This window comes from Pseudochaenichthys georgianus, chromosome 12 (assembly GCF_902827115.2).
Source record: "Pseudochaenichthys georgianus chromosome 12, fPseGeo1.2, whole genome shotgun sequence".
Taxonomy (NCBI): domain Eukaryota; kingdom Metazoa; phylum Chordata; class Actinopteri; order Perciformes; family Channichthyidae; genus Pseudochaenichthys; species Pseudochaenichthys georgianus.
Window position 1 is genome coordinate 13,103,296 of NC_047514.1, and position 18,963 is coordinate 13,122,258.

The 18,963-nt window shown below is 38.4% G+C and overlaps 1 protein-coding gene and 1 pseudogene across 2 annotated transcripts in view; one reads left to right on the plus strand and one right to left on the minus strand.

Annotated features, from left to right (window-relative positions):
* The window catches only part of rai14 (retinoic acid induced 14), a 37,106-nt gene extending 33,154 nt beyond the window's left edge, over nt 1-3,952 (minus strand). For both annotated transcript variants that reach the window (XM_034095625.2, XM_034095624.2), the window contains exons 1-2: nt 3,729-3,952; nt 2,285-2,366 (exon numbers count right to left, since the gene is read on the minus strand). In XM_034095625.2, coding sequence (XP_033951516.1) covers nt 2,285-2,320 — 36 coding nt within the window. In that variant the 5' untranslated portion in view covers nt 2,321-2,366; nt 3,729-3,952. The remainder of the gene's footprint in view (nt 1-2,284; nt 2,367-3,728) is intronic.
* Nucleotides 3,953-6,398: 2,446 nt separating this feature from the next.
* Nucleotides 6,399-18,772, plus strand: LOC117456559 (lysosome membrane protein 2-like; annotated as a pseudogene).
* Nucleotides 18,773-18,963: the final 191 nt, after the last annotated feature.

Below are 18,963 nucleotides of genomic sequence, written 5' to 3' on the forward strand. Positions count from 1 at the left end.
TGTTGTACCGGAGGTGTTTGAGGTTTGGCTGCCCGATGCATTCAGCTCTCTGTGCTGGAGGTGGCTCCCCGGAGTGAACCATTTAGAGAAGATTTGACACTAAAGAACATATTCCATTACACATTATCTGGAAATGTCTACTGCATTGTGAAGCTATTTACAAAAGCATTAAGTTTCTGTTATTTTGTAAAAAAATAATAAAATAAAAGTGCTGGTTTTGGGGTTTAGGGGGGGAACATTCCTGAGAAATCGGTCACTGAAACACACAGCCTGAAATAGAACCAGAGAGATATTTTCTTTCTATTAGAGTTGTTCGGGGTTTCTATAAAAAGCAAAGGAATGACTATGTTGGCTCAGAGGGAAAACATGCTAGCCTGTGAAATGTTTTTCTGCTTATCACAAGCGTGACCATTCATTTTAATCGCCAAGTATGCACTACAATACTGGAAACTAATGAAAAATGAATATGTACTTCACTGAAAGTTGCTTCTTATGATGGGCAACAGGACCTCTCCTCTAAATAGAAGAATGCAATGTTGTACTGTATTTCACAAAATTGCTCGAGAGAATAGAGTCTAAAATAGAAACAGAAAAACGTATTTAATTGTGTATATGACTGGAAGAGCACAAAAGTCCAATTGATCCTTAAACAGTATACACATATAAATGCACATAAATGAAAACGGGGGATCATCACAATGAAAAGACAAACTGAAACATTATCAGATATCAAAACAATCAAAGTGCGACAGTGCGTGTGGGAGGTCTGCAAAGGCATACATGACTGCGAATGGCTTCAGTCGTGTTTCTAAGCAACATTCACATCCACCGCTCTTCCCTTTCTTCTCTCATGCCGCCTACGACTGGCTATTTCAGCGAGGATAAGCATTCACCTCCAAAAGCCTCTATATCAAACAGTTTACAACTCCTACTGTAACAACACCGGTTTAAAACACCCAGTAAAGGTGAAACAGCCACGATACATTTCACACGCTAAGGAGGTTCTACTGTGACCTTTCTGCCCGATGCTGGACTCAACATTCTCTAGAACAATGGACACTATTGTTCTCCCCCACATAGTTGCAATAATTTACTAATATTAGGCCGTAGAATCGTATAAAATTGCAGGCTGTTAAAGATGAAATGCCAATGTTTTGCTCATAGACATTTGAGTATTCCTTACAAAGAGTTGTAACTCTACATGTGATGTTCTTCCAGATGATCTATAGGTGGGTCTCTCTCTCTCTCTCTCTCTCTCTCGAATTGATTTTGATCTCCACTCGCAGAGGCCTGGCTCTCAACGCATTCATGCATGCACTAGTTATGCCTTGCAGTATATTGTAGCTATAATTGAGTAAAAGCTGGGATTCTCTCTCTCTCTCTCTCTCTCTCTCTCTCTAACCAGAGCTCCTCATCCTGCCCTGCCACACACTCCTAATCTCATGGAAACTGTCTGAGTAAACCAAGTATCTCATTTAGTAGACAATATTCACTCCATTTGTCTACTTCTGACACTCCCTACATCCCCTAAAACTTATCCCATTCATCCACCAACCCGCCAGCTTTTTCCTGTCTGCGTTTTGGCTCCGTGTCATTACGGTCACTGTGACAACAGATGAGTCAGACGCTGTGGAGACGCCTCACTTCCTGTGAGTGTAGAGTATCTTTGACTGTGACCCAATGAATGACTGAACCAACACGGAGATATTCCTCCCAAAAGACTGATTCATAGTCATCAGGGTCAAACCCTCCTCTGGAGCAGCACGGAGTCACAGTATCTTAGGATATTCGTGTTTTTGTAGTTTTAATCAAAAATATTTTAATCACCTCTCGAGTCCTCCACCTTCCAGAGTGACTCATCAACATGTCTGTATAATAGTCTATGTCATATCGCTAACACCATAAATCAGGGTTTATCAAACTCATGATCCTGTTTTGAGGACCTACAATTCTCATGACACCAGCATTTAGAGTTTACAAGTTATCATGGGAACGTGAGCAAGGCACACTTTCTGATTACAAGAGCAAGAAGGAAGTTCCATAAGTATTACACAGACGTCACGTAATTGAACTCTATTTTGTTTTTCCAGTCTATTTATTTTTTCAGAAATAGCCCAAAGCAATGCTGCTGACCCCAAGGTTGAGAAAATCTGCAGTAAATCACCCACAACTGCACAAGGCATGCATACACAGACACTGACTCAGCCGTGCAGACATACACATGTGCACACATTGTTGCGCGCACACACTTCACACAGCCGCGAATACATGTTATAGTACTTACATCAGTTTTTCTAAACTTTGCTTTAAGGCTCTTCATGTTCAGTCTGGTCCATGCAGTCACTCACTCAATCACTCAGGGAAGGCTGTGAAGAAAAAAAGACACATGATGAAATTAGTGACGAGTAGCTCCATTTCAAATGTGATTTAGCATTCCAGAAAGACTAGACTAACTGATTTATCAGGTATTGTGGGACACTATATCCATACAAGTTACAGTCAATTGGAGGTGTAAATATGCAGGGATGTACAGTGGCAATAATCTACAGCCTTGATAAATTACCTTTTACCTCGGATATAAAAAAATATGCTGTGTATTAAAGCCTCTTTAGGAGCACCACTTGTAGTACTGTAGTAGTGACAAAAGCAAAATGTGTACAAAGTGTTCCTAATAAATTTGATCACATTATTCTGTACCATACAGTCTTGCTCTATACTCGGTATACTTTTACAGTTCTCTCTTCTTCCTCCCAAATCAATTGGTAGTTTTGTCTGGTGAAATACATGTTTGCGTGTAACTGCCTCCAACAATTTCCACATTGTCATGCCTAAAATGATCTGGTCAGTGATTTACTCGAAAGATATCATTGTGATCATACCAGTCAAAATGAAACTACTCACTTACTTCATATGTCTGCTTGTATTTGTTCAACTATGTAAGCAAATTGAACCTCTTTGCCATGATAACTGGCACTTAAATCCTAAGAAATTGTATTTAAAAAAAATGTGTGGGCTTAGCAGAAACATAGAGCAAGTAAAGAAACAGTTGTTCCATTTTCACAGACTCTTCATGTGGGCAGATACTGATGTGTTTAAGGATTTGAAAGGTGGGTGCTTCAAGGACAGCCATAACTGGCAGCATTCAAGATACAGATTAACACACATTTGCATGGCACATTCATAAAGCACATCTTCATTTTCTGTCAAATGTATTCCAAGTGTCAAAAATGTCAGCCAGCACAACAATGACAAATGTGTGAAAACAACAATTGAAAGCAATTGTGGAATGTGAAGATCTCTATGAAGCGAATCGAAAAAACTGAAATAGAGATATTTAACTAATGTGTTGTCTCTGTCAATGTTGGACGGTACATTTAACTTTAACTACTGAATCTATAGTCGAGCACGAACCACGGTTTATTAAGTAGCTAGCTACCTGTGCATATGTGCATACTGCCCTCAACAATGGAAGTTATGCATGAACCTATGCACAAACAAACACGGGCAAAGCTGCAACTCGTTTAGCAATTAGCACAAAAAGCATCAAATGCGCGCGTCGTGCATCATTGTACACAAACAATGAGTTTGAACGCTTTGTAACAGCAGCGTCTAACTTACCACCGAGACTTACAAACACTTGGATAGTTGTGACGCTTTTGTTTAAAATGCCTTGACATCATTCCGACCAACAACTACTAACATGATGTGAAAACTACTGACACACTTACCCGGTTATGTCCTGGAGTCGCAGGAGGAGCTGGACACATAAAAAGAAACTGACACACAACCGCGGTTTTGTGCCAAAAACAGATTGTCTACCGAGCCGGTGAGAAAACAACGAGCCGTAGTTGAGCTTAGTCGAGCAGAAGGATGCATAAAGGAGGAGGAAACAGTGCGTCCCGAGACACTGGCCCGGCTCGGCCCGCATACATTAAAAGTTGTTCCCGGATTCCTGCCTGTCCTCTCGCTCGGGACTCAACTCAACGGCTGGTGCCCGGTTTAGGGTGGTGACGTCACTCCCCCAGTGCTCTCGTGACCGCGGCGAGCGAGCCCTCTTCAGTTATCCATTGGTGCCCCATTCACGTTTGGTTGAAGGGGTATTTCCCACAAAACCACACTCACACAGCTAGAATAGAATACATTAGAATCATAAAATCCTTACTCTTTTACTGATTTAACGTTTTGTTGATGTACCACAATTGAAAGGCTATTTCTTAGGTTTTTGATTGGACCCCTGAACTCCCATGACACCCCCAGTAATGGATTCTGTCATTCAAAACACTCTGTGTGGAGTAACTATCACTTGTTTCAAACCATTCAATATTATGTTGGTCTATTTATTTGTTTATTTTTCTATGTATTATCTATTTAATACAACTAATAAAGCTATAGCTATGTAAGGTGGTATTCCAGCAAATTATTATTGCACCTCCATCAACTTGGAGGACAAAAATAAAGGATATTAAAGATATTCAAACTTTACATCCCTGTATACATTTTCCATAATGCAAAGGATCCATAGAACAAACAATACAAACATGTTCACAGGCTTTATATAGTAGTATCACAATGTGTTAAAGCAGTATAGTCATGCCTGAGGTTAAGAAACTGCCAATCGAACACGTCATGATGATGATGATGATAAATGTTGCAACTGCACTGCAATTACACTTATTCAAGCAGGTAAGGACGTGTCTGAGCAGTCAAGTTGTATTGGTGATGTTTGGTATGTCGGATAATCCTAACTTGGCTACTGCACGTTCTGTATGTCTGTCATATTTAACCCAAACTATTAATGTAAAGTTTAGTTTAGTTTATTTATTTATAGTGTCGTGGACAGTCCCCATCGATTAACTGTCACAAAAACAGTCAATGGTGCAGCTTTAGCCGACATGGCTAATTTCCAGGTGTTGTCCCCGGCCAGATGGTAATAGACACCATTAAAATGACAATATATCAACAGCATTTGTTATAAGAAAATATATTAAAATAAAATAAAAAGGAGGAAAGACAAGTGTGAGGATAAAAGAGAACAATAAACAACACACGTACAGTACATGTCACATATAGCACATCACAATCACATAACAGAAACGAGGCTAATGTTCAAATGTTTTTGATTTAACGCCAACATGTGTTAAGGGTATCATTCATATACAATGTGTTTTGGTAGCTTATAGTCAGATAGTAATGGCAAATCTGAACATATTTCCTATGAGTATGTCTTACAATCAGAAAAATGGAAATGGGACAAGAGACAATATGGCACAGAGATACCTGCTCATAGATTAGTCTGCTTAGCCAAGGTGTGGTCCCTTTTATTACGAAATGTTGACTCAACAGATATGGCTCCAGTTTATAGCACAACATTGGCACGAAATATTAGTAAATGTCAGGACAGTGACATCTAGTGGACAAACAATCTCTTACACTGTTGTTCTGTATTATGAAAAATGTATTTAATATTTAATAGTGATGTCATCTATCGTAAATATGTACAATGGTATAACAATGTTGTGGTATTTGTATTATTGCTTTCAGGATGTCTATCACCATCTGGCAAAGGGACTCTCGATGAAAACTAGCCTTTTGGCTAATTCGAGTACTTTTACATGTTTTTAATATGTTGATGCACACTTAATGTACACTGTCCCTTGTTTTCAATAAATCAATTCAATTCGTGTGTGAATGTTTGGTTGTTTGCTGGTAATCAGTATTGAACTAAACGCAGCTTGACATGTCTTAAAGAAACAGAGACAATGGTGCAATGAAATCTTCAGGTTTTGTTTACACTGACATTATGACCTGGCTATACCCTGAGTTTCAACATGACTATGCAAACAGGATAACTGTTGGACTGTATTTAAATGTTTCACCTCCAACGGCTCACAAAAAGTGTCTTCCCAAGAACAGCACAGTCGAAGTTGAACTTTCCTTGATTCATGTAAAAACTGCAAATAATTAGTAAGTCACTTAATGCTCAATTTTAGCTTGTTTTATTTTGTCTTGTATGTAATCATGTAGCCTATGTTTGAAACGGAGAGATCCACATACAACTGAGGTTTAATGAATGACGTAACTGTCATGCGATTAAAAACAAAGAGTCTTTACCTACAAGAAAGATATGTTCCCCTTTATTTAGCTAACCCTAACAGCCAGCTAATAGTGGACACATTATTTCGTCTCTCATTAAATAGTTTATTGGCAGCTATCACATTTTACATCATAAATTGCGATATCCATTAAAAGGGGACACTCCAAATGTATCACTGTAGTGCGTTTGTTAGGGCTCGTGCTCCAGGAAGATCGCGAATGTCGAAGAAACCGGAAGTGGTAACAGGGAAGTATTTCACTCCGGATCTTTGATTCACCCAGAAAGTTCCTGTGCCATCAAAACAAAACAGCGCTTACACACAGACCGTAGATAATGTCAGTGAGAGCTACAGCCTTTACATATCTGTCTGCTTTTCCATCATGCAACTGAAATCATGTTGTATTTACAGCACCGGAGTTCTTTCTATTCTACTTTTGATTGCCGGCATTTCTTTGGTGTTGTCTAACGTGTTTCCACATATCCTACAGTCGGTGGTTAAAAAGGTATGCCTTGTATGATTTCTGAAACATCTTATTCTGGGAAACCTTGTTTATGTAGGCGTTATGGTTAGATGACCACTAACTATTTAACGTTAGACATTTTGGTGACGGTTATTGTGAGTTAGCTTATTGTTATTGTGACGAAATGGCAGACAGTTTCGATTCTGCCATAGAGATCAGTATGGTGTGTCTGATGGGCAGCTTTAACATTAGGTATTTGGCTATCTGGCTTTAAAATTGAATGTTTTACCAATGGCTAACATTAAGGAATTGATGTTCTCACTACTCATCACGTTAGCAAGCTCTGACAGCCAGCGATCTCCCGATACTCATAGACAATTATTTAGCCAGTTGAATGAAGAAGTGTTGAGCTGTTTTGGGTGGGGTTTTTCGCATATTCAAATCTATAACAGATATATATCTGGCACACTTTTATATTTGACTTTTGAAATAACTTATTTTAGATTTGTGAAATTCGTACGTCATTGCAATGTTTATTACATATCATATCCTGCCTGGTTATCCATATTGTGATTCAACCACTTACAGCAGCCTTTGTCATATGATGTGAGGACAGCTTAGTCAGCTAAATATGCATCTGAAGTTGCACATTTTTCTCAACTGTGCAGTACATATAACCCAATGCTCTTTGTTCCCCATAGGAAGTCGTTTTGAAGAATGGCACGGAGGCGTTTGAGGCCTGGGAGAATCCACCAGCCCCTATTTACATGCAGTTTTACTTCTTCAATCTGACAAACCCCCTGGAGGTGCTGGATGGAGAGCGGCCTGCTGTGCTGGAGATCGGACCATATACATACAGGTGAGGAAAAATACTCTAATTACTCTGGTCGTCTATTTCATAAACCAGAAGTGCAGATGTCACAGTAAAAGAAAGCCACAAAGCCATTAAGAAGCACAATTGTTGATTCTGTCAAATCAAATAGAATCTGACGATATCATCAATGCAGAAAGGTGTTAAAGAGGTGATGATTAGATTAGGTAAAACACAAAAGGAAGAACCTGAAAAATAGATAAGCAGGGCAGTTGTAAACATGAAATCATAATATGCATCAACAATACATTTTTCACTTTAGTGTAAAATGTAAGACTATAAGTCAACATATTAATCGATTATATTCAATAATTAATCAAATACATTGCTTATAAAGTTGTAATTGGTATCCTTGCCTCAAGATCATCATGTTCGATTAGAGTTAACATAAAAAGCATGACTATAGTGCATCTCACTCACTCACAGTCAATCCTCACAGTAAATACAGAGCTAAATCCCAGATCAAATGCACGCTGAAGGCTCTTTGAGCAGCTTATCTCTGACTGATTGGGCTGTTATGTTAAATGTTTGTTGTTTGTGTTTCATGTATTTTTGTCTGGATATTTGTCTGTTGATGGAGCTGCTGTGACGCAAGTCAAATGTCAGACTTGATCTGACAAATAAAGTAATATCGTATCTTGGTTGGAAAACTTCCCTTTTACTCGTGGTCATTACAAATCGTTCTGAATAGTCAGGAGTCAGTATTGACTGTAAAGATGATTTAACCTTATTTTGACTTCAATGACTTCAATGGAAACCTCTTCCTTCTTTATGCAATATTTAAACCAGAACTAATAGTTTCAGTACAGAATTCTATAATTATTTAACAATAGCCTCTTCTCTGTAGTATGAGATACAGATACTGTAATAAGATAATAGGCCAACCTAGTGTATTGTTGTATTGTTTGTCTTTAAATATTTGGCTGCAACAAGGAACTAAGAGTTAACATCTTTCTACCATAAAGCCAGTTATAACCCAGCTGCTGTCATTTCCTACACAGAGAGTACCGGCCGATGGAGCAAGTGGACTTTCAGGAAAATGGCACCAAAGTAGCATCTGTCAACACAAAGACCTACATATTTCAGAGAGACATGTCCCGGGGTCCAGAGAGTGATCTCATCAGGACGGTCAACATTCCTGCAATTGTGAGCATTGCAGATCCATTTACTGCTTGTGTTGTTTAATATGATACTGTTTTATTAATGTTGTATTGTGTATCAACCACAATATTATTTTTATTTTTAATAATGAGTTGTCCTCATACTTTAAAGGTAAAGTATTAAAGATCCATGGATAACAAATCTTCTTAACATTATTTTTTAAACAATTAAGAATGACATCACTCAAATAGTGTAACAACAGACTCACAGGTTACATCAATTTATGTTTTTAATTATATACAAAAATGTTCTGTCTCCCCTCCCCCAAAATGTATGAGACGATGTTGCCATTTATCTTCATTACAGTAGATATGCTTTCCTTTTATTGTTACAAAGATATAACAGTACATGATGCTTTGTAGGTATAGGATTGATAATATGTGCTGTTGTGCTACTGTGAAGTGAACTCTCATAAAGATTATAAAAAATGTGATTCAAGTAAATGATTCATCCCATTTGTCTTCAAAGAACTTCTGTCATTCATCGCTTTACAACGCAGTTTGTCTTTCTTTTTTTCCCCGGTAGACGGTGATGGAGCAATTCAAAGATAATTTCTACTTTGCAAACTTCATCTCCTCCTACATGAAGTCTGAAAACGAAGGCCTTTTCACCACACGCACAGTGGGAGAGCTGCTGTGGGGATATGAAGACCCCCTGCTCAAAGCCCTCAAACTTTTAAAACCCACCCTGGATGATGTTTTTGGACTCTTCTATAAGGTCAAGTATAATAATGCATGTATTTATATAGTGCTTTTCCTGGTGCTCAATGACGCTTTACAAGCAGGAAAGAAAATAACAATAACAACTAATATATTGATATTGTACACTTTGTCCAGAGTTTGTTGATCATTAAAATGGTATAAACTATATGAGATAATTGCAAAGAAATTGTATTAAAATTGCAGAAAATCAAGAGTTGCTATTTGTTTGAGCTGTTTGTTGAAAATGTTCCTTTTCTTCCCTACAGACCAATGCTTCCAACGATGGGGAGTATGTCTTCTTCACTGGCCAGCAGAACTACAAGGACTTTGCCAGATGGATACGTGGAAAGGTGAAAGGTAATTGTCTCAACTCACCTTGAGCAACTAACAATGACAGTGAATGAATGAGACCTAATCAGTGACAATCATTGATTACATGCAGCTTCAATGGATGAGAGTTGGGTCTCATGATTATATCAGTACAGGACAGGCATGTGATCAAATCTCACCCTGTTTGATAACATTGAGAGATTTCTCCTGACATTGTCTTATCACAATTGACAAGTGTCTTTAATCAGAGCTATTCATTTCAAAAAGCCACACCATTGTTAATCTCCTCTGATTAATTCACAACTTTCCTTTGTGTCTGTCAGAGAGTTATACTTATTTCCTTTTTTTGAAGCCACTAACCTTTCGCTCAGTTACGGCCCGTCCACACAGCGGCATTGAAAGAAGCTTCCAACGCTTCTGCCCATTCACTTTGAATGGGGTGACGTCACTTTTCGCCGAACTGCATTGTGGGAAGCAGAGCGGAGCTTTCCTGGCGTTTCAGGCTGCAAAAGTTGAGCAATGTTCAACTTTTGAAGGTTCTGAAGCTTTCGGTGGAAGCGTCAGCCAATCAAATCATATGCCAGTACAAGCTCTAGCCAATCAAACCGCTGCTTGTGTGTCAGGGGCGGGAGATTCATGTGATTGGTTGTTGGTCGAGCTTCAGACACGCCCAGCTCCAAGCTTTTTTTGAAGCTGTAGTGTGGACGGGCCGTTACTGTAAATAGTAATACTAAGTTCAGCCAGGAAACTGTTAGCCTTGCCTAGCATAAACACCAAAATGTCACACTCCTCCTTGACCTCATTAAATACTACTGTTGAGGAATAAGGCAACCCAGTCTCACGGCATTTCGTGTTCACCAACACGATTTTTAATCTATTGATTCGTGTTCACCATCACGATTTGCCCCTTTTTTTCGTGTTGCACAGCACGATTTTAAAAGCAATGTATTTCTACGTGTTTCGTGCCTGCAGGCTGCAGCACGTCTTTTTCTCCGGTCGGGTCGTGGAAGACCGGAAGCTGTGTGGTTCATAAAAACATGTTCTTACTCAATATCAAGCCACAGTTATTGCTTTTATTTTAAATCGTATAATTTCTGACTTTTGTTGTCGTCTGTGAGGAAAATAAATGGGGCTCAGAGCCTCAGGATACTGAAATCTGTATTTTTTAAATCTTTTTTTCCTTCTAATTTGTTATTCTTTTCAAAATAACACACTGTTATTTACTCACCAATAACACACAATTATCCTTGCTTTTATTTATTAGTTTAATTCCATAATCTCGGGCTTTTTTGGCGTCCGTCAGGAACTGAATTTCAAAATAAATATAACCGGAAACAGACGTAGGCATTTCGAGCGATTACCCAAGATCCTCAGCTATGGTTTTAAGCTCGCTGATTGGATGTGTTAGCCGCAATGCATGCTGGGAGTTGGTGTTTATATTATATGAAATCCGGAAAACATTTTAAAAGTATAAAATAATAAAAGTCATCACATAATCATCACATAACGGCATTGTAATACACGGTTCGGCTGCATTACATATTACAGATCTGCCGTAGTTCTTTATTTAGAGAGCCCTGATGAGAAGACCTTTGGAAAAACTGGAAGAAATGGCGCCGAAACTGAATACTTGACGTGGATCATAAATATATCAACAATTAAACAACATCTTCAATTTCTCTTCACACAATACGTCTCCTTGCCGTATCAACACTAATTCGGCTGACTTTTACATTTGATCTAATTCATAGATAGGTTATATTTACACCATAACGGTGCACAGCTGATAGAAAAGGACTGTAGTTTTTAAAGATATTACTGATTTTCTTTGAATGTAAGAATGTAAATACTGAGTCTGAAATAGTATAGCAATATGCTGTAAAATGATGTGAAAGCATGCATAAAACTATACATCTTCAGATGTTGTACATACACACTAATAATACAAAGTTATTATGGCTGTGTGTACCTTGTGTGCACCTCCTAGTGGTTAAAGCACGTTATTGAATTATTGTTTTTATGTGTTATATTTGATTAAAAAATATTAAGAGTACATACTTTCATAGGGGGAAAGTATAAATATAGAATATAAAAAATCAAGAAGATACTATAAGTGATCTCTACAATAAAACAGTTTAGTGCAGGATGTACAAAGATATTGATATGAGGAGGTGCAAAACAGACAAACTAATTAACCTTTATTAATACATTAAATATTAAGCCTGACAAAGTACTTAACGTCTAATATATTGCTTTCCTGCAATGTTAACTATGTTGAAGCACTTATTTTAACTGATATTATACACATTAATTATACTCTTATGTATGTAGATAGAATAAGAAATGTGCAGAATATGACAGTTTAATGGTGGAGGTACACACATATTGATAGATGTCTTGTAATGCACTGTTGAGGAACCTGTGACCCAAGTTTTTCATTCATTGCATAACTACACCGTAGTTGTGTATGATATGTCAATAAACCTTTGAAAATCTTGAAAGGGATGTGCAAAATAGCCATAATATACAATCTTTAATTAACTATTAGTAGAGAATAACGAGTAATGAATATACTTTATTACTTGTTTCCATTCATGTCAATTGCAGATACATGTTTAGTCTTCTCAAGCACCAACTATCAAATATCTCTCCTGATTGTTGGCAGTTGACAATCACCTTACCTGAATTTTACTCAGGTGTAAGTAAAGTCTGATTTAAGGGTTGTTTATATATTTCACATAATTAATCAGAATCTGCAAAGTAACTCAAATAATGCAGTGGAGTAAAAATACCAGGTTAACCTCTGAATTGTAGTGGAGTAGAATTACAAAGTAGCAATGAGCTGTCATGTGGGTATATATTAATGCTGCGCATTATGGACACAAGTGATTTTCACCCATTTATTAATTCTATGTTTTACATTTGATAACACCAAGTGTTTAATAATGGCAACTTCTAATTGTGGGAAAAACGAAAACGTTCAGTAGAGACTTCCCATAGAACATTTTGCGAAACACAATAGCCAGCATGTGTAGTTCTGGGGGGGTGTTCGATTCCAGTTTTGGATAATCTGGCGTGGTTTCGTTCCATTTCACACAGCTGTTTGACGCTCTGCCTAAGGACTGTAGTCCTAAACGATAGCTGGGGATTACGGGTAGTGTAGTGTCTTCGGCCATCCTAAACTCAGAAATGTTGACAATCGCAATGATGTTCGAAATGTCCCTTATAGGCCTACGTCTGTTTCCGGTTATTTTTATTTTGAAATTCAGTTCCTGACGGACACCAAAAAAGCCAGAGATTATGGAATTAAACCAATAAATAAAAGCAAGGATAATTGTGTGTTATTGGTGAGTAAATAACAGTGTGTTATTTTGAAAAGAATAACAAATTAGAAGGAAAGAAATATTTAAAAATACAGATTTCAGTATCCTGAGGCTCTGAGCCCCATTTATTTTCCTCACAGACGGCAACAAAAGTCCGAAATTATACGATTTAAAATAAAAGCAATAATTGTGGCTTGATATTGAGTAAGAACATGTTTTTATGAACCACACAGCTTCCGGCCTTCCACGACCCGACCGGAGAAAAAGACGTGCTGCAGCCTGCAGGCACAAAACACGTTACCAGTAGAAATACATTGCTTTTAAAATCGTGCTGTACAACACGAAAAAAAGGGGCAAATCGTGATGGTGAACACGAATCAATAGATTAAAAATTGTGTTGGTGAACACGAAATGCCGTGAGACTGGGTTGAATAAGGAGCAGCAACATTACCCAATCTTTTCTGACCTTCAACATATTTTGTCCTGATTATTTCCAAGCCCACACCATTGACAGCATTTTACATAATTTTGCCTAACAAATTGCTTTGTTCATCTTTAATCAAACTGACAAAGGAACAGATATTAAAGGGATTGGTGCTGGGTATTCTAAATGCCTTAAACCTTACATGATTTTAAATTCATAAATGAAAAACTGATAAAGAAAACTGTAATGATCTTATTGTACTTGTGTTTTTCTGTGTGTGCAGCAAACTGGATTGGTGGACATCTGATGAGTGCAATATGATCAATGGAACCAATGGAGCATCTTTCCATCCCGTCATCACCAAGAATGAGACGCTCTACATGTTCTCCTCTGACCTGTGCAGGTGAGTGGACCGCAGAGTGTTTTACTGACTTCTAAAGACCATGCTGCTAGTAGGCTAAAATGTGTCTATGTGTGTATTGGGCATGTAGAATTATAATAAATTGATGTTTCAATGCCTAGATAATATTCTAGAGGATGTTCTTATATACAGTCAGATGAGCCTACCCATGAGCCCACGTCTTATTTTAGTGTTTTCTCTCGCTCTTTTTTTATTAGCTTACTCCTCTTAAGTCATTTAAAAGCATCATTTAGTTTGTTTTAAGGACTTACATATTTACAGCACATGCACAAATAATAATCTGTAAATAATGAAAAAAACAAGTAACAAATATAAATTATTACATAAATATTGGTTTGTAGGAAGCAAACGACTGAAGCAGCAGAGCTTTAGATAATGCTGCTTTCAATTAGGTATTGTTTTCTGCTTCTCTACTGCTGAGTCACATTTCCTGGTCTTATCTGCTTGACATTAGCTGGTTAGTGAAATCACTTCCCCCTCAGTCTTCCTAAAAAAATCCATTCCTAAACTTTTCCCTCTGCATTATTTGCGTCTGGATGTGGGATTAGGATTATTCCTTTAGCCTGACTGGTTGGCCAAAAATAAGGTCACTGTACACTTACTACATATTTAGTGAAGATTAAAACATTTAAATCAGCTCTTCATACATCAGAAGTGAGAGTGGCTCAAGTAACTGACAGCAGGCCTGTGAGGCATCCACATGTTCCTTTAAACACTTTTGGTTCTTGTTTGTGCTGTGCATGTTTTCACTAAATCACATACCACCACACGCCAATGTACCACATGTGTGTACCCCCCTTTGTTTCACTTCCAGCATCACATAATTGCTTTGTGTCTGCATAGATTAACCAGCATCTGTTTCCAAGGTCTCTGTACGCTCTGTATGAGGAGGATGTGACGGTGAAGGGGATCCCTGGGTATCGCTTCAGTCCCCCTAGCGAGGTGTTTGCTAATCACACCCGTGAACCCTGCCAACGCCGGCTTCTGTGTCCCCGCTGGAAACTGCCTGGGCTCTGGCGTTCTGAATGTCAGCCTGTGTAAACAAGGTAGGAAGTGCATTAAGGAAAAGCCAGAATAACACTTTATCGTCACACCATTGGAAAAGGTTCTTTAGAAAGCTGTTCCTCATGACGAAACAGCTTTCTAAAGAACCTGCTCAGCTGAGTGGTTTCTATAATGTTACTAACTGAATGGTTTGTGTGTTCAGGAGCTCCCATCGTAATGTCGACACCTCACTTCTACCAGGCCGATGAGAAATATGTTCAGGATGTGTTCGGCATGAGGCCTAAGAAGGAGCAGCACCAGACTGCAATTGATATCAATCCGGTAATTATCTCAACTTTAATTATTCTCTCCAGACAGGCTATAAGATATTTAAAATATTCAAGTAGTAATTTGTGTCTGGTATTTTTTCGTGAATTTACAAAAACGTTTTATTTTAAAAGACAAAAGATATCTGACTTTACTGAGTCCATTCACAGTGAGTGTGCTCTGAAGGTGTCAAGTTTCCATTTGATACGTTCAGGTGTATATCATTCTTAACAATGACTGAACATTACCGTAAAGCAGTATGTCCTACATGTGCAAGTCATGAGCAAGTCATGAGCAAGTCTCAAGTCTTGACCTACAAGTATCAAGCAAGTCTCAAGTCACTGTGGTGAGAGTCAAGTTAAGTCATTGCTCAGGTCAAGCAAGTCAAGTCAAGTCATACGAAATTCTGATGAATAAGCCCAGTTCCTGCATTTAAATCAGTTAAAAGACAGTGGTTATGAAAATGGATTCAACCCACACTATGATCTTCATTACATACACAGTTAATAATTTGAAATCTAATTTAGACCGATGACAATCATATTAGATTCATATTAACCCTAGAACTGCAGCCAATATAGCTAGGACTCAATCAAAAAGTCTGTTCAAAATGGCAGAATTCCAGGTAAGAAAATAATATATGGCATTTGCCATTACACATATTTAAAGGTGACCTATCATGCAAAATGCACTTTTGTAAGTCTTTTATACATGAATATGTGTCCCCGGTGTTCCAGGGAACTCACCAAGTGTCAGAAAACACAACCCTCTCTATTTTCCTCCATACCCAAATCTCTTAAAAAGGGGCTGCAACGGATCTGATACAGACTGATCCAGATTTGAACACTTCTCTGACGTCACAGAAGTGGCACTACGGCTATTGGGCCAACTCCACCAATCAGGAGGAGACAGCCACGGCAACAACTATCACTCATACTCCATAATCATCCAGGAGCGACGCTTGGTCAGGGTCGTAAAGGGATGCAAATAGCTTTCAACTGATTTCAATGTATTCCCATCTGCGGCGGGATTTGACGCTCATGGAAGCACGGCATTCGTTTGTGTCGGCTGCCCTTAAAGGCAATGTGAGCGTCCCTGCTGTAATTGAGTGCCTTTATGATCCGGAAACAGCAGCAAAGCAAACCACTCCGACACATAACAATTAAAAAACGGGAATAGTCACATGTGGCAGATAGTGAGGTGTCACTTAATGTGGGAATTGACTTTATATGTACACTTGATATTTGCATTTAAGGTGGATATTTAAATGTAAGGTGATTGACACAAGATATAAAAAAATGTTAAATAAACTGTTACCAATGTGTACGTTTAAGTTATACCCACCCAAGACTTAAAGAAAAACCCAGAAGAGACTCCGCAGAGTTGCCATAAAAGATGGTAGACCACACAAATCTGTGCAACCTAATAGAGCAGTCAGATGTGTACCCGTTACCTGACCATAAATAAGTTTAGAGTGCTGTTACAACAAAAACAGAAAAAAGGAATAAGCTAGTGCACTAGGTAGTAGGTACTGTATATTGTCTTTGTTCAGAGCTGTTCGTGAATATTACAAAACTGCCAGCAGTAACACTAGACAGCCAACTCTCTGTATACTCGCTTCAGTAAAGATGTGTTCATGCTGTGGTTGGTTGTCAGTTTTCTTCGAGTCAAGAAACTGCGGAACAACAAAAGTTTCAATCCAAGTGTGCAAACGTACAAAAGCTTTCACCCATGAGTTTACCATCTGAACCTCCTCCCCTGTGTCTACAGAGGAGTCAACACTCCTCTTCTCTATCAGACAGAAATATGTAACGTCATTTATTAATTCCTAGAGGGCTTTACAGAGAAACCAGTCATACAGCACACCTGCACAACTTATCTGTGTCTCAGAAGTGCCTTTCTCCAGTGTTTATGGTTCATTTCACTTGTTTGATATGGAGCAGGACTTCCTCTTTGTACACAGAAGCATTTATGCTCATTCCATACACATTGTCTGTCCATAGAACAATTAGCTTGTTGCTTCTATTCATACTGTCATAACAATGCAGGTAGGTGACTTGTGTGGTCAAATAATGGTTTGTGGGTTGCTCTTTATTAGGATTATGGAACAAGACATTACCGTAAACTAAACGTCTCAAAAACTCACACACGTATGCAGTTAATATTTGCAGTGAATGCTAGTAGTCTCATTAACAAGAGCTGCATGTGGGACTTTGAGCGTCTACCAACCACAACACAACAAGGAATTAAAGGGCAAACACTCATGTACTGTATCACATGATCCTCCTGCCTAATGGCCTTTGTGATTTGAATAGGCTGAACAAAGAATGAAGGGTCGTTACGACAGAGCAGCATGACACCGATGGCATTCGACTACAGGACATTGTACTGGACAGGTTTAAGTGGAGCGGAATGCACTGCTCCAGTTTTCGGAAAAGTACACAAATACAACGCAGGGAGGCTGATGAAATAATCATGCTGGCAGAGATGGTGCAAAATCAGCATGTGCCCAGAGTACTACAACAAGTGATTGTTGAACAAAGTCTTTCCCAGAGTTTTCTTAACCATTCCTGCATCATGGCTGTTTTTGGTTGTCTGTTTTAAAATAGCTAGCGTTGTATCATGCCTTTGAAGTGCACCGATACAAATATCTCCACTAGATAACACAAGATTAAAAGTAGGCTGATATATAAAGCAAACTGTATCAGTAATGAGGAGCCGATAGGAAGCTTATTAAATGGTTCCCATGGGAAAGGCTTTCTGTGTGTGGGTCAAATGAGATGATAGGATTTTTTTCATGAAATAGTTGGCAGATAATTACGGTAATCATAATTAACGAGCAAATATTTTGATAACCTATTAAAACACTACATAGTTCCAGCTTCTCAATTGTGAGGATAATGCTGAATTTCTTTGTGTTATGTGTTTGTCAATTGATTATCGGTGGGTTTTTAACTGTTTGCTGGACGAAAAGAACTGTCATATGTCATTCCAATAATACCCTTTTTTTTTTGCTCTGGTCTTTACAACCTCCTAAAGAAAATATATGTTGGTTCTTTGTAGGTTTTTCCCTGTGAGCTACCATTTTCACATGTCATATGATCCAGGGATATTATAACATTTTAATTATAGCCAATGTTGGAAAAACAATCATTACATGCATACCAAAGAGCATGTTGACTACTGTGCAAACGTCACACATATGAATAAAGTGTACAACTCTCTCTCAAATTACTTTGGTTGGCCTATAGCCTACATTGGCTTGCACTGGACAGCATGGGTTAAGCCAACTCTTGTTTGCACCAGCAATAAGTCATGCATGGGTCACTAATCCTGTGATTATCAACCAGTAGGTCCGCCATTGTTTGGTGTGTATCACCAGGAAGTGAAAAGGATCTCACTTCCTGTCCTGCTTCCAGCTCTGTTTCCCGACTGTCCCTCGTCCCTCCAGCTCTGTCTCTCTTTCAGGTTTCCCCTCTCTTTCTGTTTCTTGGGTCGCGATAAGTATGTTTACAGTGCTATCAGGGTGTGTACGAATGTGTGGTTTCTCGCTCCGTCTTTGCACTCATTAAGACAAACAAAGAGTTGCTGATAACACTAAGTGTTTCCTGTTTGTCCAGGCCTGAGTCTGGCTGCAGAAACAAGGACGAGAGGACAAGGAGTGAGAAAGCTTAAGAGAAAGAGAAAACAATTGATGAGTTGGTAGAAACATGCTGAGGGACGAAAAGAAACAGACATTGAACTGGTTTTCTGAGAATTGATCTTAGTGAATGTTTCTCTGCAGTAATATTTAAATGGGTCACTTTCTTGTGACTCACATGTCTTAAATGTGTTCATTTTCCCTCAACTTGTGAAGTCTTGAAACA